This window comes from Arvicanthis niloticus, chromosome 8 (genome assembly GCF_011762505.2).
Source record: "Arvicanthis niloticus isolate mArvNil1 chromosome 8, mArvNil1.pat.X, whole genome shotgun sequence".
NCBI classification, from domain to species: Eukaryota; Metazoa; Chordata; class Mammalia; order Rodentia; family Muridae; genus Arvicanthis; species Arvicanthis niloticus.
The window spans coordinates 16,691,477-16,715,171 of record NC_047665.1 but is presented as its reverse complement, the minus strand read 5'-3'; the positions used below and the strand labels follow the sequence as shown (position 1 = coordinate 16,715,171).

Genomic DNA, 23,695 nt, shown 5'->3' with positions numbered 1-23,695 from the left:
CAAAAGAATTCCTTTTAGAATGAAATTAACTAAGACCAAACCAATATAAACATGTATACAACTAGAGAAAACATGTGAAAAACTATTTTTAAACCACAGAAAACGGCACCAAAAGAATGGGGGGTTGGGGTGGGGTGGCGCTTCGAGCCTCAGTTGATAAAGTACTTATCTAGCATACAAAAGGATTCAATCCATTTGTGTAGTGGCACACATCTGTAATTTCTGCACTCAGGAGGTTCAGAATTCAAGGTCAATCTTGTTCTATAGGATAAACCTGGCATATGTAAGACCCAGTACTGAAGTCCTAGTTGGAACAATATGCCAGGTACTAAGGAAGAGGTAGTAAGAAGGCTTTGTTTTATGGAAACTTTCAGCTTTGTAAGATGAAGTTCCAAGATAGTATTCGAAAAAGAAGCCTATGCAATGAACCATACATATAAAACTGATGAATTATTTCGTATGTATTAAGTACTTTACCACAATTCAAACAAATCTTTCTCCAAAAAAAATAAGGTACACACCAAGCATGGCAATGACAAATTGTTTAAAAGTTAAAAAAAAAAAAAAAAACTCAGGAAAAAGGAGAGGTTGTTTCTTCAAGTATTGTGTCTGTCTCTCTTTCTCTTTCTCTCTCTCTCTCTGTTTTTAACTCTAATAAAGCGATGGGGCTCACTGTGAAGAACTTGTTTCTAGCATGCAAGAAAAGCCTTGGGTTCAATCAGACACAAAAACAATCTGGAAGAATATCTAAATTGAATTAAACACAATATTATAAAATATGTTAAGAAAAATATTAGTTAAAACTTAGAAAGCTACCTGTATTGACATTAAGTATCACAAAAAACTTGTCTGGCATAAGTAAACAACATAAAGTAACTAAAAATTGCCAGATATGGTGGCACACACCTTTAGTCCCAGAACTCAGGAGGCAGAGGCAGGCAGATCTCTTGAGTTCAAGGCCAACCTGGTTTACAAAACAAGGACAGCAAGGGCTACACAGAGAAACTCTGTTTCAAAAAAAAAAACAAAAACAAAAACAAAAACTCCAAAAAACAACAAGAAAAACCAAAATAGTAATAATTCTATCCTATCTAAAAATTAAACAAGGTGGGAAAAAGCTCAGTGATAGAACACTTGTCTAGCATGCACAAAGCTCTGGACTCAGCCCTGAGGAATAGAAGCTGAACTATTTATAACTGTTTTGTTTGTGCTTTGGCTTTCCTGATGGCTGAATCCAAAGCCTTTGTCCTACAGGTAAAAGCAACAGGACCATTTAATGCATGAGCAGAATCTACTAAATCCAGTCTATGTAGTTCTTGCTGCTTAAAATGGCTCTTACCCCTCCACACCAGGCTAGATAAAAGTTACAGGATGAGATAACCCTATAACTTACAGATTCACATTGGTCGTCAATGATGTTTCTAAGATGACTATAAATCACGATAGTATATATAAATCAGATAGATAGTTGCCCAAAAGTGTAATTCACTGCTGACTCATCTACTAGATATGCCACTATGGTGCTCTTAGTGGCCTGAATTCTCACTGACATGTACATTATTGAGGTTTTCCTTCTTGGTTTATTCTACCAACCTACTGGATAAAATCTTACCAACACTAAGAGCCAAGATAAAGTAGATGGCTCGAATGGTAACTGTGCTCACTGTGCAAACATGAAAATCAAAGTTCAGATCCATAAAAAGCCAGGTAAGGGTAACTACACTACTGGGGAGACAAGAGACAAAAGGGATCTATTCCTATGGTTTGCTAACCAACCAATCTAATCTTTTTTGTAAAAAATGGTGAAGAGCAACTGAAAAAGATGCACAACGTTGGCCTCTAACCTGCAGATGCATATGCATAGGTACTTACACAAAAATGTACACACTCACACAACACATACAAGTCAACACAAGGACGTATACGGCAGAATGCTGTAAGGAAGAAACTTGAAATGGCCACAATTCTGTTGTTGCTGAGCTACTTAAATGTTCAATACTCTCAAGCCCTGTTTTTACTATTAATAAATTCTTTGAAAAACTTCATATTAGTACACAACATTCAGGACTACCACATATAAGCTATTTTTAGCTTCCTACATTGACACTAATTTAACAGTAATGTTTCTAAAATTATTTTGAAAACACACTTTACATTTAAATGTCTCACATTAATAAATGCAAATAGATTTTTGGCTCTAACAAGGTCTATATTCACCTTTGTAAAAAAAAAAAAAAAAGTTATCAGTGGTACTTGACTCCATACACACTGACTTCAGAAGCAAATAAATGTCTTGAGAAAGAACAGGGAGGATTGTTAAGAACTATCTGGGACTGACAGGGTTAAGATAGGAGCAAGATCAAATCTAAGAAGTGAAGGAAACAATGCTGCTTCGAAATGGCTAAAGATGCAGCTCAATGTCAGAGTGCTTGCCTAGCATCTGCAAAGGCCTAGGTGCTATCCTTAGCATAGTGGCCTGAAACCTTATCTCAGTGGAAACATGTACATTCTTGAAGTTTTACTTATTGGATTAGTATGTATGAAATCTTACCAACATTAAGAGGCACTATTAAGCACACTATAGCATTTTGTAGTTTTTAAAATTTGCAGATATAAGATTCACATGTCAATCTACCAAGAAATTTAGTAGTTTAATAAAATATAAGTTCTAATTAATTCCACTGTGATCATAAACACACACATTTATTTATATATATATATATATATATATATATATATATATATAAATAAAAATTAGAAACACAGATTATTTAATCCTTACTAGTAAGTTCATCAAACTGAGAATGGGGCTTCTGCTACTATGGGTACACTAGTGCTCACCAGAAATCTCTTTTCAAAAACCAGAAGGCCTGGGCCCCATTGGATGGCCAGGAAAGTGCAATGGAAGCAACCACCTTAGAGATCTACCAAATAAAGCCTCAATGGTGCTGGTGGTAACATTTGAAAAAAAAAAAAAAAAATGAAAAATAGAGATATCAAAATTCAAGTTATCCTAATAAAAGGCAGAAAATTTCCAAGACTATGTGAAACTGAGTACTACTAAGGTGCTCTGGTATATGTAAATGTAACCCAAGCTGGAGTCATTTGAGAAGAGGGAATCTTAACTAAGAAAATGCACCCACCAGAGTAGCCTAGCCTATGTATGGGCAATCCTATGGCACATTTTTTTCTTTTTTTTCTTTTTCTTTTTTTGGAGGGGGAATGGGGATGGAGGGAAGGGTTAAGACAGAGTTCTCTTCAAACTCAAGTGATTTCATCTGCCTCTACTTTCAGAGGTCTGGTGCATTTGCTCAGTGGATGGTATGGGAGCGCTCAGATCACTATGAGAAGTGTTACCCCTGGAAATGGAGGTCCTGGGGATATAAGAAAGCAGGCTGTGCAAGCCAGTAAGGAATATTTCTCCATGCCTTGACCTCCCTGGGTATGATGTTTATCACAGCAATAGAAACCCAACTAAGAACACTAGACGTAACATTTTCTTTAAGTAACCATTCTTTCAAGGCCATTTTACTATTTATTTTTACAGGCCAACTAGATAGGAATATACATTACTAACTACATCAGCATTAACAAGTCATACATCTATGTTAGTTATTTATTCAAAAAGCATTTTAACTCTATCTGTCAAAAATCACAGCAGATAAAGGGGATTACAAGCCTAGTTAGTGATTTGAGTTCAATGCCTGGGAACTCATGTAAAAGGAGAAAGAGAACAGACTCCAAGACACAGCCATTTTTATCTCCAAACAAAACACTGTGCTAGCTAGCCCATGTGTATATACACATAAAATATTATTTCAAAAGACTACTCAATAAAACATACTCAGTGTGAACCTGATTCCATATGTTCCATATATGAGTTATATACCTCTGCTTAGATGCTCGGCTAAGATACTTAAATTAGGAAGAAGATCTCCACTTTGTAACCAAATACCCACACTATTTACCTTCTGTATTACTGCCTGCGGGCTCAGGGGTGATTCTCCCATCATCAGTGTTTGAGTTCTCATCCGCATAAATTGCATGCTCATCTTCTCTATTTTCTGGCCAGGGTGGAACTTCATCTGCATCTGGTGAACAGCTACAGGCATTTTCACTCTTGTTGAAGTATCTTTGTAGCCACCCCGGTACAATATTCTTAACAGATTCTGTAACTCTGCTAAGAATGCCCTGTTGGAGAAAACATACATAAGACTATTTTAGAAAATGTATTGTTGTAAGTACTTACAGAAAGTCATGCCAAGGAAAATACACAAGTGTTTCCAACAAAATTTACTAAGATTCAGTTTGTAATGGTATGACATTATACTGTTTTTAATGAACCATCAACTAACCAAGATCTAGATTTAGTAATAGGCAGTACATGTTTTCATCCTTCTGTATCTTAGTACATTAAGAGGTACTATAAACCATTTCAACGATTATTTTGTGCCACATTCTTTAAGGAAGACAAAAGAACTGGAAATATTGTTAATGTAGCTGGTAGAGTACTTGCTTCTCAAGCTTGAAGCCTTGGGTTTAGATTCTTCAGCACTACAACAGTTAGAAAAAAAAATAATTAAGCAAAGAAGACTACAAGAAATCCCCTACAAAATAGAAAAGATAGCTAATCCAACATAAATCAAACTCAAGAAATAACCTAAGACCTCTTTTTGGTGATAAATTTTATATTATAAAATCTTTCCTTTAAAAATCTTAAGAAATAGCTTTATTGTGACAAAACTAAAGGAAAAAACATATTTGGTGTAATGCTGTATCTCACATTCACTGCTGCAGCAGTGGGAATCTTCTAAGTAATTTTCATAGATTGGTCAACTAAGTACTCAAAATCACTTTATGTAATAAGAATAAGGCATTTTATGAATGAAGACTCAGGAACATAGCCCAATCTCCAGTTCCATAAGAAAACCAAGGCATGGATGAAGACAAAACAATGCAATGCCACTGAGTAGCATGCCCAAGATACAAGCATGTCTATGTGTATTCCAATGGAGTAAGAGCATGAGCCATGGCATCCTGGAACCTATGGTAGAACTTGAATACCAACCTGCCTTGGATTTACTCTAAGAACATCCATCCCTGCCTACTATTGCTCATTGGAACAACAACAAATATCAAATGAAGTAATATGAATGTACTTTTCAAAGTATCAAACATGTGCTGGTAATTCTATTAAAAAGGGAAAGAGCTAGCACAAGCAAGCTGGGGTATGGTACTCAATCTCGGGGGCATAAATTTTACTCATGAAGCAGCATTAATTAGGCTTCAGAGAATCACAGAAAAGAGGGCTTAGGAGATTCAAAAAGAAATTAAAGTCAAGGCATAATATATAATCCTGTTTTGGAAGCAAGTCCAAAACAATTAAGGCTTTAAAATTTCAGTCAAAAGATGGAAGATCTTTCTGAAACAGATTCTTGAATACCAAAGCCAATTGCTTTATTTGGAAAGGTATAAGTAACAATCAATAAGTGTAACATAAAATTAATTACTCTCCTATGTGTTCTCCAAACAAAAATACAGATCTATATAGTAAACTAGCAAACATTAAAGCCAATGGTTCTAGAATATTCATTCTAAAGAACACAAATTCATTGCTTCCCTTTTTTTATATCTCAATACATAGTATTAATTACTTTAGAGAGAAATGACTATGAATCTAAACCTAATGTTTATAAAGCAGACAGAGTAACAGCTAACACCCTCCTCCTATTGCAGAAAGTACTTACGAAATAAACTATACTATGCTTAGAAATTGCATTTTGTCTCACCAAGTCACACATACAGCACCATTAAGTACCTCAATGATCAAAAAACAAAACTGAAAGCCAGCCAGGCAGTAAATAGTGCACACCTTTAATCCCAGCACTTGGGAGGCAGAGGCAGGTGGATCTCTGTGAGTTTAAGGCTAACCTAGTCAGCTCCAGGACAACCAGGGCTCCACACAGAAAACCCTGCCAAAAAAAAAGAAACGCACACACAAACAGAGGGAGGGGAGGGTAAACCGGCATATCTAACCATAGCACAAGACTCACAATAAATGACAGCTCAAAGAATAAGAGAATAGTATAATGCAAACTGACCTGAAGCCGTTAAAACTTACAACCCTTAAATTTCAGCAACCAAACATAACTCTTAGGTTGAATGACTGCAAGTCATGAAGAAAAAATAAACTTTGTTCTAACATTTTCTAACTACAGCCTTTAGCTATAGGATGAGCAAAGACCTCAAGTCCTCCACAATGCTAAAGCATGAACTTTCAAGGTAGAGCTGCTTTAAGCCCTCCTCCTCCCAAGTGATTGATACATGATCAAGTTAGAGAACCACTCTATTTGAAGGGATTAGGAACTCAGTTGCACATTACAGGAAATTAAGATACATTTTATAACCAGGTAGTGGATGTGGTGGTGGTAGTGGCTGAAGTGGCAGCAGAGCACACCTTTAGTCCTACCATCGAGTAGCAGAGGCAAGTGAATCTCTGTGAGCCCCAGGCCAGTCTGGTCTACAGATCAAGTTCCAGGACATAGAGAAACCCTGTCTGGAAAAAACAGAAAACAATTTCTGAGTTCAAGGCCAGCCTGGTCTACAGAGTGAGTTCCAGGACAGCCAGGGCTAGAGAGAGAAACCCTGTCTTGAAAAACCAAAAAAGAAAAACAGAAAACAAAGAACAACAACAACAAAAATGGTACACAAACCAAGATACATGTCAGGAAAAGCCCCTCCTATAGTATGCAAACAAAATCATACATATTTCAAAAACATATACGTCAACTGTCAGCTACTAATGAAAAGCTGAGAATTGAAAAGCCGAGAATAAAGATCAGGAGCTAGACTCTAGCCTGGGCTCCCTGAGATCTGAGAGAAGTGGGAGAGGGATGAAAGGAACAGAGAGAAAAAAATATTCTTATGGAGAAAAAAGGCTCCATGTCAAAAAGAGTTCTTCAGGTCTGCATAGAAATGGATCAAACTTGATGGAAGAATGCCTTACAAGCTGGACATGGTGGTGCACACCATAATCCTAGCATAAGGATGAAAGAGGAAGGGCCACAGTTGAAGGACAGAAAAGGCTACAGAGTAAGGATGCTTTAGAATTTTTTTTAAAAAGTTAAATTACAGAAAAAGAGAACACAAAACAAAGACTTCATGTAACTCTTACTTAACCAAATCAACTTCTACACTAAACAAGAATGAAAGTTTTTCTTCAGAACATCTCGAACTTCCAGCCTAGGGCAATCACTCCCTTCTATGGAGTGGTGCCCTTGCTTCCATGGGGTGGCCTCCAAGGGCACACTACACACATGGTACATAAACATACATGGAAAATGAAGATCGAGAATTAGAGGTCAGCCTACGCTACATAAGACCCTCAAGAGAAGAGCTAGGAAAAGAGGAAACTTCTCCACGTTTTCACTGAAGTTTACCTAGAAAGAAGCATACAATGTGGCAATGCTTTAAAACAAAAAAATATATATGTAAATAAAATAAAAAAAATCTCTAAAATTGCAAAGAACAACTACCCAACTACATGAAATATAAGTTTCAATAAAAACATGTAAGTATTTACTGGATTTAAGACTTCCAGCTTTATTGATTTCTTTCTTTCTTTTTTCTTATTTTGAAACAGGGTTTCTCTGTATAACCCTGGCTGTCCTGGAACTCACTTTGTAGACCAGGCTGGCCTCAAACTCAGAAATCCACCTGTCTCTGACTCCCACGTGCTGGGAACCCAGCCAGCTTTATCGATTTTAACAAGTTCTACTGTTCCGTATATTTTTTCCTCTCAAAGACATGAAAAACCATCTTAAAGCAGAGTAAACAGAACCACCCTCTACAGTGATAACAAAGACAACTACATTTAAAAAAAGCACCCCCAATGCAAAATTTACAGTACATTAAAAATAGAACTGTGATTTTTATCTGTGGCACTACAAGCAAGGTCTACATACTAAGTAATTAAAAATAAAGTTAAGTTGAAGATGAAAGGAGAAAATTCTCAAATTTAAACTATAAATCCACTAGATTTTCTTGCCTCAAGAATTAGTTTCTTCAGCCAGGCTATGGTGGCGCATGCCTTTAATCCCAGCACATGGGAGGCAGAGGCAGGCGGATTTCTGAGTTTGAGGCCAGCCTGGTCTACAGAGTGAGTTCCAGGACAGCCCGAGCTAAACAGAGAAACCCTGTCTTGAAAACCCAAAAAGAATTAGTTTCTTCATTTGGCAAAAGATCCAATCCCATATACAAATCACAGCAGTGGTTAACATAGTATTTCACATTCTATTTAACCTTAGTTCACAAGAGACTCTGGGGGTGGAGAAGAGAACGATTTATCCTATACTCACTTTCTATTCACCAGAAGGCAACTTCCCAATTCGGCCAACTCCTCAGTCCCACCTCTTCACACACAAGTCTCTTCTCCAGGTCAGTATCTTGCTTCTCTACTCCATTCTACTTAAATTCACTCAACTCCCTTCACATAATCCTTACTAAACAGCATTCAATTCTACAATCTTTCATAAGTATCTAAGTCCAGCACCAGTTTTATATCTATCAGGCCTTAACTCTTCCAAAATACTCTACCATTTTGATTTCCACTAATCCCTTCAGAACCCTTTATTACATTAATACTCACTCTGACCTGAGTCTTCTTCGAGGACCCTTCATCCCCTACGCACTTAGTATCTGTGCAGTCACTAGATTCCCCTGCCCCAGTTTTTGTCAGTCATTTTTTCAAGTTGCCTCACTGTAACAGCAATACTAAGTTATTTCATGTGGGAAGAAATTAAGTATTCTAAAGACATTTATACTAAGTCTAATTTTGATAATCTGAAATTAAGCTAAAAACCTCAGGCACTGCCATATTTTATAAACTGTTAAGCTCACCCTATCTGCCCAGTCCAAGTTCTCCAGACACTTAAAAATATCTTTCTGCCTAAAGAATTAAATACTTCCAAGTAGCCTATTTTCATCCCCTCCAAAACTTAACACACTGGTTGGGCCCGGTAACATTCATAGCTTGCTTGTTAAATCTAGCACTCCCAGCACTCAGGAGGCTGAGGTAGAAAGACCTAATAAAGATCAAGACCAGCTTGGGCTACAGAGTGAGTTCAAGCCAGATTAGGCTATAGGAAGTCCTTGCCTCAGAAGTAAAAATAAAGGCCTGAAGAGATGGTGTTTAAGAGTACTTGCTGTTTTTCAGAAGTCTCAAGTTCAGTTTCCAGCAGTCTGTCAGGATGCTCACAACTGCCTGTAACTCTGCTCCAGAGGCTGATACCCTCTTCTGGCCTTCACAGGCACCAGCACACACACACATACAGATTCACATATAAGAAAATAGTAAAAGCGAGCCTTTTGAAAAAATAATTTAAAAAACTTAAAATGTAACAGGAAGGACTTTTAACCCATTAAAAGTCAATAGCAGTTAAACCCTAAGAGCTACCGCATATCTCACATTTCAATATTGAGACTAAGAATTTCTCAATCCACACTATGAAAAAGATAAAGCACAATCAAATAAATAGAAACATTTACAGGAGAGAAAAATGTTCTATTATACTTTTTTCTGATAAAAAAAATTGTGTCTGACATCAAGACTGCAAATATACTTTCTTGCTTTTTAAGCACAAACAGAATTTCAGTTCAAAGCCAGACTAGCTAGGGATATATTAAAAGAAGCTTATATCAGAAATATAAAAATTGAAAATACAGAATTATTACACTGCTCCCAATATCCTAAACCTAATAAGATGGCTATCTTTAGTAGCATCTGACCAAAGACTTCATGACACACACTTGTATCACTAGGGCTTTCCAGGAAATGGAGACATAAATGGAGCTTTTTTGTTGTCATATTAAAAAACTGGTAAGGAAAAGTGATAAATGTGATAAAAAAAAAAAGTGTGATAAATAAATAATAAATAAATAAATAAATAAATAATAAATGTGATAAAAGTGATAAAAGATAACATGCTGGGATCTCTCACCTCAAGCAAGCCAGACAGACAGACAGAGACAGAATCCACTTTCTATTCATCAATCAATCCAGAACTTTTCTACCTACATACTTAAGTGACTGGTACTTCTCAAGAAAAAGACAAAGTCCTTTAAGAAGTTGTGATAAAGTTAGACTTTTATCAAATTTTATGATAAAGTTTTGGTGCTAGGTTTTCTAGTTTGGGACTAAGGTAATCTACCTTTTTACAAAACAGGATGACTGATAGCCTATCCTTCCTCACGTAAGTCAGTGACCACATTCAACTGTTTAACAAGGTAGGGAAGGGCAGGGATCCCTCATCCATTAATAGTTTAGATCACTTTAGTTTGACTTTCACTTGGTAAATAAACAAAGACCTTAAGTTTAGTATCAATTTGGAAAAGACTTGAACCAGAGGAAGAAAAAAAAAAAAACTGATAATTCTAAAAGACAGCAAAATGCATAGACCAGTTAAAAATGTTAAAGTCAAGGTTCTATTTAATCACAACTTCATGTTAGTTCTACTATACCATCTGAGACATTTTTTATGTCATTTAACTCTTGATAATCTTCCATTTACAGATGACAAAGTTAAGCAGAATTTTTCATCATTCAACTCTTCAGGTAGAACAGGGACTCAGACATTCTGAATTTATCATGTTTTTAAAACCAATTATTTCTATTTCTACATCTACCAAAAGCATTAAGCATCTGGAATAGAAAGAATAAAATTAATAATTTAGTATCTGGAATGAATAAAATATTGAGAAATACCACTAATTTCAAAGCCGAGAATACTCTTTAGCCATCAAACGTTATACAGGTCACACTTATTTGTGTCAAAAAAATCATAAAGTACCAAAATAAAAAGTATCCTATAGCATAAACCTGGTTCTACAAACTCAGGTGACTGTGGCCCAATCTAGCCTTTGGTCTTAAAGCTAAATGGTTTTAACATTTGCCAAAGATCCTTCAAAAAAAAAAAAATTGCAGCCACGGAGCCTCAAAATAGCTGTTTATAAAAAGGATTCATCAACCCTTGGTCTAAAATATTGAAAGGGGAATTCCTCCCCTTCCTCAGTTTTTTAAACAGTTGAATATAGTCAGCAACTTAAACCAGGACGGTCAGGCTATCAGCCATCCTGTTTCTGTAAGGATGAAAAATGGATTCTTTTAGCTCCAAGCCAGAAATTCTCTTAGCACCAAAAGGGAGGGACAAAATCAAATGGGTCCGTCTCACCAGGAGGTGGCAACAGGAGTAAGTTTTGCTCATGAGCTCAAGTGTTTTGTGGTTGCTGTTAGGAAAAGCAACCAGCTTACCCTCTGTGCCTTGCTACACACAATGGAAATGGGAAAGGAGACTCAACAGGAGAAAAGAACTCCCAACTAGAAAATAAGCATTTTTAAAAGTATCTGGGTTAGTAAGCAAGAGATTTAAGCAGGAAGGTCTCAGGTTTAAGGCCAGCCTGAGTGACACAGAAGGACCCTGTCAAAACAAAACAACAACAAAAGCTAAAAAGTAACTGGTTAATGGGGTAGGTGAAAATAACCATCCTGCATTGTTCAGTTGCTTCTACACTTCTTGAGACAGCTTCGCTCTATAGTTCAGACTAGCCTGGGGTCACTATGAAGCCCAGGCTGGCTTCAAATTTCGAATTCCCTGGCCTCAGCCTCTTAGCAAACTGTGATTTCAGGTGTGTACCTCTATATCCAGCTATGTCGATATGTAACTGTCACTCCCTTTATTTGGTTGATCAAGACAGTATTTTTCTAGCTCCACGACTTCAAGCAAGGTGGCTTTTTTTTGTTGTTGTTTGTTGTTTGTTGTTGTTGTTGTTGTTTTCGAGACAGGGTTTCTCTGTGTAGCCCAGGCTGTCCTGGAACTCAAGAAGTCCGCCTGCCTCTGCCTCCCAAGTGCTGGAATTAAAGGTGTGCGCCACCACTGCCTGGCTCTTTTTTCTCTTTCTTTTTTTTTTTTTTTTTAAAGAAAAGTTAAAAGTAGAAAAATGCTATAGTTGGAGATGGCTCAGTGGTTAAGAACATCAACTGACTGCTCTTTCAGAGGTCCTGAGGTCAATTCCCAGCAACCACATGGTGGCTAACAACCATCTGCAATGGGGTCTGATGCTCTCTTCTGGTGTCTAAAGAGCGCAATAGTGTACTTATATACATAAAATAAATAAATCATTTTTTTAAAAAAAGAAAAGAAAAATGCTAAAGTTTAGACATTTCCCAGGAGACCTAAACCATAAGTCAAAACAGGAAATCAGAAGTCAACTAAACATGATACAGGAGTCACAGGTGATTGCAGTAGCTCTTTGGCCTGACATTTGCTGTCCTGCATCCACCAAAAAGTGCCAGCCTGCTTACTCTTATTCTAACCTTCTACTACACAACCAAAGGCTTCATTCTGCCAAGAGGCCCTGGACACTTATCAAACATTAGTATGAAACATGCCATGTCATGAAGCTCCTACCAAGATCCAAGATGATGACTCAGCAGCTGCTGCAAAACAACCAGTTGACAAGCTCTGCTAGGAGAGGACAATGACATCCACTAAGTTCCAGGTAAGACTACTTTAAGACAGAAACAAACTGAGTTGTATTCTTTTATATAACTCTAAATACTTTTTTTGGTCAATTCTGCCAAAGCTAAATCAGCTAATCAAGAGTTATCTTTAATTCCAGTTCAAAGTTAAGATGTACTTACTTTTTAAATTAAATGACTGAGGCAAGAAGCTAATATTTTACATGTCTTAATTACTGAGCTCTAAAACCATACAGCCTGAAACCTGCATCAGCTCTAAAACACTTTGGGTTTTAGATAAATGCACTTCTCTCTCAAATTGTTTTTTTAAATCTAAATACATTTAAAAATAAGCTGTGATTATAACTTTGGCTTCTTTCTAAACTCTATCCAAGCTATCCATTTCTGTGCTCAAATTCTTTTCATTTTCCTTTAACAAGCATTCAGAAGTGATCCGTTACTCTTAGGAAAAAAGTATGTTTGTCTTAATGTCCACTGTACAGTATTAGGTAAAGTAAAATGGCCAGGCTTGTGACCTGATTTTAATCTTAAAATCTGCTTTCGAATACCCCTGGCTCCTCAGCATTCTGTACACATCTAGGGAAAATGGTAATATGCCAAGGTTTCCATACTTCTTAATACATAAACCACAGCTTTTACTATTCAAAACTTTCCCTATCTTTACTTTTTAAAATCTCAAAAGTGATATAATTTAACACTACCAAGCAAAACGCCAAGTATTCAATTTTAGCACTAGCCAGAATAAAACAAAAAGTCTACATTTAAGAGTAAGCAACAAGTTATTTATTAGCCAGCCCTTCTTCAATAAGCTTAAAATATACACTTCCTACTTTATTCCACGAGGTACTGTAAAGTGGCTTTGTTAAATTGGGTTTTTAACATTTTAATTCTCACAATTTTTAATAACTGAAAATTTTCTCTGACCCAAACATCTCATTTACAACAGGGTTCGACTTTTTTATAAACACCCCAAAAGCGGCAAGGTGGCTTAACTGTAAGATTACCAACACTCGCGGTGAGCCCGAAATATCTTAAACTTCTAGAAAACGCCCAGTATTAAAAATATTTGTTGTATAAGATCAGAGCGGGAAACTGGTCAACTGTAGAGTGGCTGATTCTGGTCTTCAGAATACAGAGCGGGGTGGAGAGAAGAGAGGGAAGAATCGCGCATCAGAGACCAGACGTAAGAGCGGCGAGGGACTTTCAAAACGCCTCAGCGCCACATAACTATAACTCAGTTAAGAGAGGAAAGGATGAGAAGCTAAACCAGTGTGTGTTCAGATCTCGAAAGGCCAAGTAGGCAGACGAGGGGACCGAACTACCATTAATGATCTGATGCGGCTAAAACCGAATTATTCCACGATCAGGGTAACAGCGCCCCCTCCCCAAGTGTCTCTGGGGTGGCAGATAAACCTCCCCCAGCATCCTGAACCCGGGAACACTAGAAAGAAAAAGCCTGCCAGCGGATGGGCCTGTTGCCACATCTTTCCCTTGTTCCCTCACGAGGTCGTGAGTAATACCACCAAACCCCCAAAACCCGCCAAAAAAGATGCCGGAGTATCCGAAGCCTGGAATCTCTTTTCCCGCCCTGCGCCCGCCGGGGAAAGCCCTGGGGCGGGAGGGCTGGGAGAGGCCGCTTGCATCCCACGTGTGCGCCGCCAGGCCGGGCCAGGCTCTACCCACTTCCCGTCGCCACCCCGGCCCTGCCTCAGGCCCTCTGGTCCCCTCCACGTGGGGCGCCGGGGCCTCGCACCGCCCCCCACAGCGGCCGCCCGGAGCCGCCCAGTTGCGGCGTGCGGGTCCCGTACCTGGTGTTGGGGTCGCCCTTGCTGGTAAGGCTTCACCGGCCCCTGGTGGCAACGACGCGTCCGGATCTTGCCGCCGCCGCCCCCTCCTATGCCTCCGGCTCCTGAGGCCATGGCGGAGCCTGGGCGGCCTCCCACTACCGCTCCCGGGCGGGAGAGGCAGAGGCGGCGGCCTGAGGGCCTCCCCCGCCCGGCCCTAGGCGACACACAGACACAGCGAGAACCGCGAGGGAGCGAGCGGGAACTGAGAGTGCGCGCGGCGAGGAAGGCGGTGGCGGCTGAGGGCCCCGAGCTGGCTGAGGACCGCCGGCCGCGTGAGGACCCCCGCGTCTGTGTTTGTCACCGTCTCTATGGAGATCTCCCGCCGAGGCCGGCGCGAGCAGCTCCGGGCGCCGCTGAGGCCTAGCTCGACCGCCCGCTGCTGGAGGCTCCTCTTCAGCCGCCCTGGCCGTCGCTGCCGCAGTCCAGGCCGCCGGCGCCGCCCGCCAACCCCTCCCCTGTGCGCGCTGCGCCCGCCCCGCCGCCGCCACCGCCGTCGTCGTCCCTGCAGTCGTCGTCGCCGCCGCTCTTGCGCCTTTTACCGCTGTTGAGACCGCCACCGCGGTCGCGAGCCAGAACGCCGTCACTCCTCGGCGACCGACGCGTCTGCATCATCACGCTGCGACGATGTGGGGGATGGGCAAAGGAAGGAAGGGTTGGCCGAGCCCGCGCTCTCTGTCCCGGGTGCCTCTGGGAAATATAGTTTTTCGGGCAAGAACGCGGATTCTCGGAAAGGCTGGCTGTCGCGGAAGGACACCCGCGGAGCTCCGCAGAGGCACAAAGCCCGGGTCATTTGGCGGCAGTTGGCTGCTTGTTTAGATTCAGAATGGCGCTCGACTTGAAAATACCGAAATGGTAATCTACCATTCATCAATTATAAGCGGAATGGAAGTAAACAGTAAGATCAAAGAACGATAATGTATCACAATAGAAAAAAAAAACTGCGTTTAAATTAACAGTGGCCGTGATCCCTAGGCCTAAAACAGGTAGAAAAGGCGTTTGACTTCCGATTGGCATTTGGCAGTTGTGGTGAAGACACAGGGGAATGACTAGTTAGAAGTTACCCTCAGCTTCATAGTGAGATTCTGTCTCAACAAAAGCAAAAAATACAACTTCATTACTGTTTCATTAAACACATAAGGGCTTTGTTGTCAGCACACACGGTGCTGGCATTCTGAGTTGCTTCACTAACAGACTTGCCCTTGGATGACTCTACTAAATAGCTTTAAAATCCACCTTATAAAATTGTGGGGAGCTAGCGCGGTCATCTGCGTAAAGCACTCAGTAGATTTCCTGGTATACAAGAAACGCAGTAAATGATTGCAATTATAACCTATGCAATCAACACACATTAAGGGTGACTCATATTCCTAGTAAACATAGATTTGCTTCAGTTAGTATTATAGTTAGGTGATTAAACAATGTACCCCCAAAGGCTTAATATACAGTATTAAAGCTGCAGGCATTAGACAAAAGGTCTGTGTGATCATGTGATCCAGCCTAGTTATTCAGTGGACTATATGGAGACCAAGAAAATTTAAGGGGCACCATTAAGGGTATCAGTTTGGAGGCTGGCTAGTGACACACACTTTTGATCCCAGCACTCAGGAGTCAGATGTAGGTGGATCTCTGTGACTTCAAGGCCAACCTGGTATACAAAGTGAGTTCTAGGACAGCCAGGGCTACATAGAAAACTGTCTTGGGGGGGGGGGGGGGGAAAGAGGGTGGATATCAAGTTGGGCACTCAAAACCAGGACTATAACCTAGTTTTTCCATGAAATAAGTAACTAATTAGGAAGACGTATCGATTATGAAGGATCATAGACTTAATGTTCTATTAGAGAACAGTGTTCTAAAGTTTATGACTATAAAATCAAATAGATTGTTTAAATCTGTCACTTACTAGCTGTGTGGCCTTGGGGAGGCTACTGATCTTCCTTCTAAGCTTCACTTTCCTCATCTGCAAATAGAATGAATATTTACCTCAATGGGGACATGGTTCTACTTATAATAGCTGTATAGATAGAAAGCACTTAGTACCAACCAGAAATCCAATACCAAAAGTGATCTCCATGACCGTGCACCAGCCCGCCCCCAAAGTATACAATTAAATCGCTATTGAAATCAAATTAATAAAACAAAACTTATAGTACCTTTGAACTTATAGTACCTTTCAGCATATTAAAGACTCTGTAGGCAGTTGGTACAGTCTGGGTCTGACCTTAACCCCTGAGACAAGTTACTGAAGATGATCAAAAGACTTCATTTCTTCTTCTTCCGTGCGTGTCCTCCCTTCCCAATCTGCCTACACACTCCAGGTCCCTTCTCTCCCCTAGAGCTACAAAACAAGCAGAACTGTTCATCACAGTTTTCCTTCTCATCCCAGCAGAATCAAATTTCCAGCATAGGCTAGCATCTGTTTCCTGGAAGGGACAATCTTCACAGCCAAGCTGTGAAAAGAAGTAACATCAGACAGGTCCTTACCTTCCAGATGAGATGGGAGGACTGTGGGTTGCTCAGCAAGGCCCTATCTCTCTCACCCTCAAGTAAGTTAAGAAAGAATAAAGAAATAAAGGAAAGGTTATGTCAAAAAATTTGATTGAAGTTGGAGAAAACTTCAAAACAGAAAATTGGTAGAAAATTTGAGGATTCATGAAAAAAAATCCACATTCCTTTTAGGCTTGGTCTCAGTTACTTAATTTCCTGCTTAAGAAAAACATACAGTATTCTCATATCTTCAGTTAGTTCTCATGTGTTCTCATCTCATATGGTTAGTTCATTGAAGACTGTAGCAGGAAAACAATGGCACCCAAGAAGTCCATATTATACCTGGACTGCTTTTTACAGCCAAAACAAACAGTAGGTCTCAATCCATGAAAAGAGAATTGCTGCCAGGGTCTCTCTGCCAACAGAGACCCAGATAACATTTGTTCTGTTTTTCCCATTTAACATGGTAACCGTTTGTCAATTACAAATCAGCAAATAAGCAGTTGGCCTTCCTCTGTTAGATGAAGAATAGCCATTAATTACAAGTGAAATACAGTTTCCTCTAACCCCAACCTGGACTGAAAATTGGTCTTTGTTTATTTTTCAAAAGGTAAAAAAAAAAAAAAAAAAAACTCCAGGCAATAGAATATTCATGAATGGCAAATACAAGAAATTGTGAAGTTTTTATGTATTTATTTTACCCTCTAAGCACAAAAATAAGGTCTAGACTATAATGTCTATTCATGCAAATTTTTTTCTATCAGATTAATGCTACATCACTACGATGTTCTGCATATTTTCATGTGATAATTGCTACCATGAACTTTATTAAATAGGAAGTTAAAAAGAAACTGGTCTGGTGGTGTACAACTATAATTCCAGCACATGGGAGGTACAAAGAGAAAGATTAAGAAATTTAGAACCAGCCTGGGCTACATAGTGAAGTCCTGTCTCAAAAAGTAAATAAGCAAAAAAAATCAACATAAAGAACAGTGTGTGTGTGTGTGTGTGTGTGTGTGTGTGTGTGTGTGTTTCCTGTGTTGGATATAGGGTAAGAAAGTCAATGGTGATGGGAAAGTAGTTAAAGACATACATCATTATACTCTCATTTACTAAGGTCTCTGGCTTAGGAGAATAAAGTAATACCTAACACTGAATGAATTAACTAGACTATAGTCAGATTTTAATTAATTTTACCTAGGTCATGACTGCAAAAATGTCATCCATTTGTTCCTCTTCCCAACCCAATATATCAGCATCTGCTAGGCTGCAGTGTATCATGAATTGAATAAACAACCATAGAATGTGATGCACATTTTTGTGACAATACATTAAGATAAAAACATCTCTTACATTCGAGAGCCAGAACTTATGTTGGACCTCACAACCAGAGTTAACATTCCACCTTGGAGTCACTGAAGACAGCTATCCTCCTGTATTTATTTAACCTGTTTATTTAACCCACCTTTAAAAAAACAATGTAACAACCAACCTTACTTGCCTTGGATTTTCCCACATAATCAACTTTTACAACCTAAGCTAACCCATAGCTGTAATCTTAAATCATGAACTCTTCCATGCCTCTGACCCACAACTATACATGTGTATCATTTGCTGAAAGCAGCAAATCCAGAAGTTGAAAGCAATCTTCTAAAACGAATACCCATTCATGGGTATTGGTTGATAGACAAGTGATATTTGTAATACTGTTTGTTATCTGGGTCAGGTGGGGGTCAGCCAGACCTGGTGACTTAATCCCTTGTAAAACTCTGTTAAAGATTTCTGTAGAGTGTGCCATTCCTTCCCCATATGATGCTTTTTATGCAGTTCAATGAGTCCAGAGCAGAAGCCCTTTGTTAGAAGGGGAGTCACAAGGAACAGGCAGTAGAGAATTCAAATCTGAACTTGCTCTTGGTTAAATGGGTAAAGGGAAATATTTTTAGTTTTTTCCTTAATGTGACACTGCTGCGTTATTGGTGACTTGGAATTATCACTAAAGTGTTTAATGTATGCATATTTTGCCAGTTTAATGGAAATTCAGCTCTAGTAAATGAAATAATGATCAAATATACAATACCAATTTCATCCTAATGTTTAAGGGAGGTATTGAATCACCAGCTGGGATTAAGTGATTTATTGGGGCTAGGAGATAGCTCAGAAGTTAAGGGCAGCTCCTGCTTTTCCAGAGGACACTGGTTCAATTTCCAGCAACCACACGGCACCTTACAACAATCTCTAACTTTAGTTCAAGGAGATCCAATGACCTCTCTGACCTTTGTGGGCACCAGGCACACACATGTGGTGCACATACACAGCTAAGCAAAACACTCATAAAACAATTAATGAATCTATTATTTTTTTTGTTTTTTGTTTTTTGTTTTTGTTTTTGTTTTTGTTTTTGTTTTTGTTTTGTTTTCGAGACAGGGTTTCTCTGTGTAGTCCTGGCTATCCTGGAACTCACTCTGTAGACCAGGCTGGCCTGGAACTCAGAAATCCGCCTGCCTCTGCCTCCCAAGTGCTGGGATTAAAGGCGTGCACCACCACCATCCGGCTATGAATCTATTTTTTAATAAAGAAATCTATTGAGAACCTATAGGTTTTTAGTCTTAGCAATTGTTATGTTCATTCATAAACCTGTAAAACAGCCTCTGTCCACACAATGCACTGAAACTTAGCACTTGACAGAATTCTCTAAAAGTTTAATGTGATATGCTGTACCAATCACTAGCACTTAACACTAACCACCTATAAATGCCAGTGCACATTATGGATTCCATCCCAAAAGACAAATGGTCTACTGGCTCAGTTCAATTTTACTGTCTATAAAATACTAATCATCAGCTATATTAGAAAACTGGCCTCATCATTACCATTAGGAGTAGAAATCTATATTATTTCCAGATTTCAGTCTGCCAACACTAAGGTACTAAGGTTCTTTATTTTGTGGGGATGGTGCTTAGGTTAAATCCAGCATGCTAGGCAAGTACTTTACTACTAGGCTACACCCCAGCCCTAGGACTGTTTAAGATGTTGTATGTCTATAACAAGGGAATGGGTAGAAGGTACAAGCACACCATTGTGCACATGAGGAGGTCGCCAACCTTCTGAGGTCCCCTCTCTCCATAGCTTCTGAGATGAAACTCAGGTCCTCAGGCTCGCCCAGCCATCGTCTTTTGTGGATGTTTCTTCTTATAAGTTTACAAATTTTGTTTTATCATTTATTTCTTGGGGCTGTGGGGGAGATGAGGGGTACCTGTAGAGGCCAGAAAAGGGCATCAGCTCAACTTGTTGTGAGTTGCCCAGAGAAGGTAGTGGAATTGCACTTGGGTCCTTTGCAAGAGCAGCAAGTGTTCTTAAGCCATCCAGCCCCTACTTAACCTTTTGAGAAGGTCTCTTCCTATGTAGCCTGCCCAGGCTGGGCTAGAGCTCACAGTCCTCTTCCTGCCTCAGCCTCTGGAGTGAGACCGTAGATGTCCACTGTCATGCATGGCTCAAGGCTTTTCTTTTGAAGATCATGTTACTTATGGGTATGTCAGTGAATCTAAAACACACATCACCATCACCACCACAAAAACAAGACAAAACAAAGCTGTAAACCATTCATTCCTAAACAGTAAGTTTGGCCCTCTTTGGACCTTGCCGACTGATCAAAGCATTGGAAAGTAGGCATATGCTGGGCTAACACCATCTGCCCATCCAGGTCAGCCAGAATCATCATTTTGACAGGATCAGATATCTTGTAGTACAATAAGTCTGCAAAGCACTGTTTAAGTCAGGCTTGGTGGTCATATCTGCAATCCCAGCCCTGGGATTACAGATGAAAGGGGTAGATTCAAGATCTAGGCCAGCCTGAGCTACTCCTGACTAAGAACCTGTCTTTAAATTAAACACACACACACACACACACACACACACACACACACACAAAACCACTATTTTTAAAATAAGCTCTATCAGCAAAATAAGCACACATAAAGTTGTTAAATCTGAAAGCAAACATAGATTATGAAATATATTCTTGCATATATATGTGTACATATATGTGTGTGTATATAATATATGGGGCTTAGAGCGCTAGAGAAAAAAAAAATATATATATGCCAGGCTGGCCTTAAATCCCACAGGTAGCTGAGAATGACCTTCAACGTCTGATTCTCTGTCTTCACTTGCTGAGGTCTACCACACCAAGATGCTGGAGATTCAACCTGGGCCTCACATGTCCTAAGCAAGTGCACCACGAACTACGTTCCCCAGCCCTTTAACCCTAGCTGTTTAAAGAACACTTTACTAGTTCCCGAGTATTCTTCCTTAGTATAAAAAAGTTCTCTTTACATCGCAACACAGGAAACAATGGAGGTAAACTAAACCATAAATAAAAACCCAGAACAAAGAGACATTCTGATAAGAAACAGCTGAGCACTGCTCAGAACCGCCTCTTTCTGACACTGGGACAAAATCATTCCTTAAATACTTGTTTATTATTTTAAATTATGTGTCTACATCTGGGGTGGGGGGGAGAGTGTGCACCTAAGCACAAGTACCAACAAAGGCCAGAGGCATTAGATGCCTTGCAGCTGGAGTTACAGGGTCTTGTGAGTCACCTGCGGTAGGTGCTAGGGATTAAACTTGGGTCCCTGGAAAAGCAGTCCATGCGCTGCTCTTAACCACTGAGCAATACCACCATAGCCCCCCCACCCCTCAGTTTTTTGAGACAGGGTTTCTCTTTGTAGCTTTGGCTGTCCTGGAACTCCCTCTGTAGACCAGACTGGCCTTGAACTCAGATCTGCCTTCCTCTGCTTCCTGAGTGCTGGACTTAAAGGCATGCATTACTACCTCCCCCAGTTCTCGTTTTTTAAGGAAAGCCAGCAAGCAGGCACGTTAGAAGGGAGTATGCTGGGTTTGAATTAGCTATCCAGAATATCCAGAATGCTAGCTGAGAAGTCTGACAACTTGGAACAAAATCTACAGACTTCTCTTTTCAGACTATAATAACAGAGATGGTACTAGCTTGATTCCTTGATTCCTTATAGATATGAGGAAGTCAAGACGATATTCAAATACAGGATTTTCTTCAAAAACCACTTCTAGAAAAATTCTAGAATCCATTATAAATGTAATGGGCTCCTTGGCTTAAAAATTCCCTGAAACACGTGTTGCCAGACCTGAGGTCTTAAGTTTAATTCCCAGGACCCACACTCAAATTCCCCACATGCGTTATGGCATGCATGTGCCCATGTTCATATACACACAGCTACACACACACATAAATAAATATACTTTAAAAGTTAAATATTCTTTCTACAATACACCTACAGTTCCTGGGCTTTTCAACAGGGGATGTCTGAGAAGCTATTGAACACACACTCCACAAAAGAAATAAACCAAGGAAGGAAGAAACCTTATTAAAGGACACATCTACATCCCCCCCTATTTAGGCCAAGAATAAACATGTTTGCTTAGAAGAACACTTAGGAAAACGTCAATATAATGAGGTAACAAAAATTCCCCAAAGCAGTAGACTTTAGAATGTTTGGATGCTCATGAATCTCCTACAGCTAAAGAAGGGCCGGAGGCCAGTACCACATAGATGTTGGTTTTCCTCTTTACCTATTGGTAAGTTTTCCCTTTACACAGAATGTGCAGAAACTGATCATATTAGCTCCTTCCTTTCTTTCTCTCTTTCTTTCTTTCTTTCTTTCTTTCTTTTTTGGGTTTTTTTTTTTTTTTTTTTTTTTTTTTTTTTTTTTTTTTTTTGGTTTTTCGAGACAGGGTTTCTCTGTGTAGTCCTGGCTGTCCTGGAACTCACGATGTAGACCAGGCTGGCCTCGAACTCAGAAATCCACCTGCCTCTGCCTCCCAAGTGCTGGGATTAAAGGCGTGCGCCACCACTGCCTGACATATCAGCTCTTTTCAATGAATTCTTTCTTCAAAAGTAAATACACAATGGGCTACGATGAAGTTTGGAGTTAGAGCATTCTCTCCGACCATGAGTGGCACATTGACTACAACAGTTGTCTACACATGACAGCCAATTAAAAGGAGTTTAACCCAACACCTATTACTCATGTGTCCCTGGAGCTCCGCCACAGGCTCACCTTCTTTCGGTCCATTAGAAGAGCAGCAGGAGATCATGAGCTACCAAAAAGCATGATTCTTCGAAATCAAGGAGCAGACCACAGAAAGACCTTTCCAATCCAAAGCAAAGTGGGGTGAAACTAGAATCCTGCACTCAGTGTTCAGCAGGCAGGATCAGTATTCCCAGGCAGACTAAAGGCAAATACAGCCCCTGAGAGTAAGTGATGTTACACCTCACCCCAGTTAAGGGGAGGGATGTCTATATACCACACACGCACAGGAAACAAAAAGTACAAACATCCAAGCAGACCAGATGCTCTACCACACGACAGACTCTTCACAATCCTTAAACATACTTGAAAACAACTAGTTGAACGTAAACAACTAGGGCTTGTTCACATGCTTGGCTATAAAATGTCGCCCCCTCCGGGAATCAGCGGTGACTTGTAAGGGTTCCCCCAGGAGAAGTAAATGAGCACCTGCTATAGGTTAAACCCCCCTCAACTGAGGCAGTGTCAGCATCGCTGAGTTTAGCTCCGTGCTTGCTGATACCTGAGTATGATTGCTATTCTCTGCCCTACTCCAGAGTCTAAGAGGAGTGGTACCTTCTCTACAAAGATGCAGTGATCTGTGCCCAAGACAAAGAAGGCAACTTTGTAGAAAGGTACCGGGAGGTCACCAGGGCAGGGGGCCCCCACTCTTGTCTTCCTGCCTGCCTGCGGGTGAGTGTGTGTCTCCCTGTCTGCCCTACTCA

The 23,695-nt window shown here is 40.0% G+C and overlaps 1 protein-coding gene across 3 annotated transcripts in view; it reads right to left on the bottom strand.

The window, feature by feature from the left end:
- The window catches only part of Nup153 (nucleoporin 153), a 52,357-nt gene extending 37,399 nt beyond the window's left edge, over window positions 1-14,958 (bottom strand). The window contains exons 1-2 of one of the 3 annotated variants that reach the window (XM_034510055.1): window positions 14,344-14,958; window positions 3,969-4,191 (exon numbers count right to left, since the gene is read on the bottom strand). In XM_034510055.1, coding sequence (XP_034365946.1) covers window positions 3,969-4,191; window positions 14,344-14,454 — 334 coding nt within the window. In that variant the 5' untranslated portion in view covers window positions 14,455-14,958. The remainder of the gene's footprint in view (window positions 1-3,968; window positions 4,192-14,343) is intronic. The other 2 variants (XM_034510056.1, XM_076939091.1) reach the window with 2 other exon arrangements.
- Window positions 14,959-23,695: the final 8,737 nt, after the last annotated feature.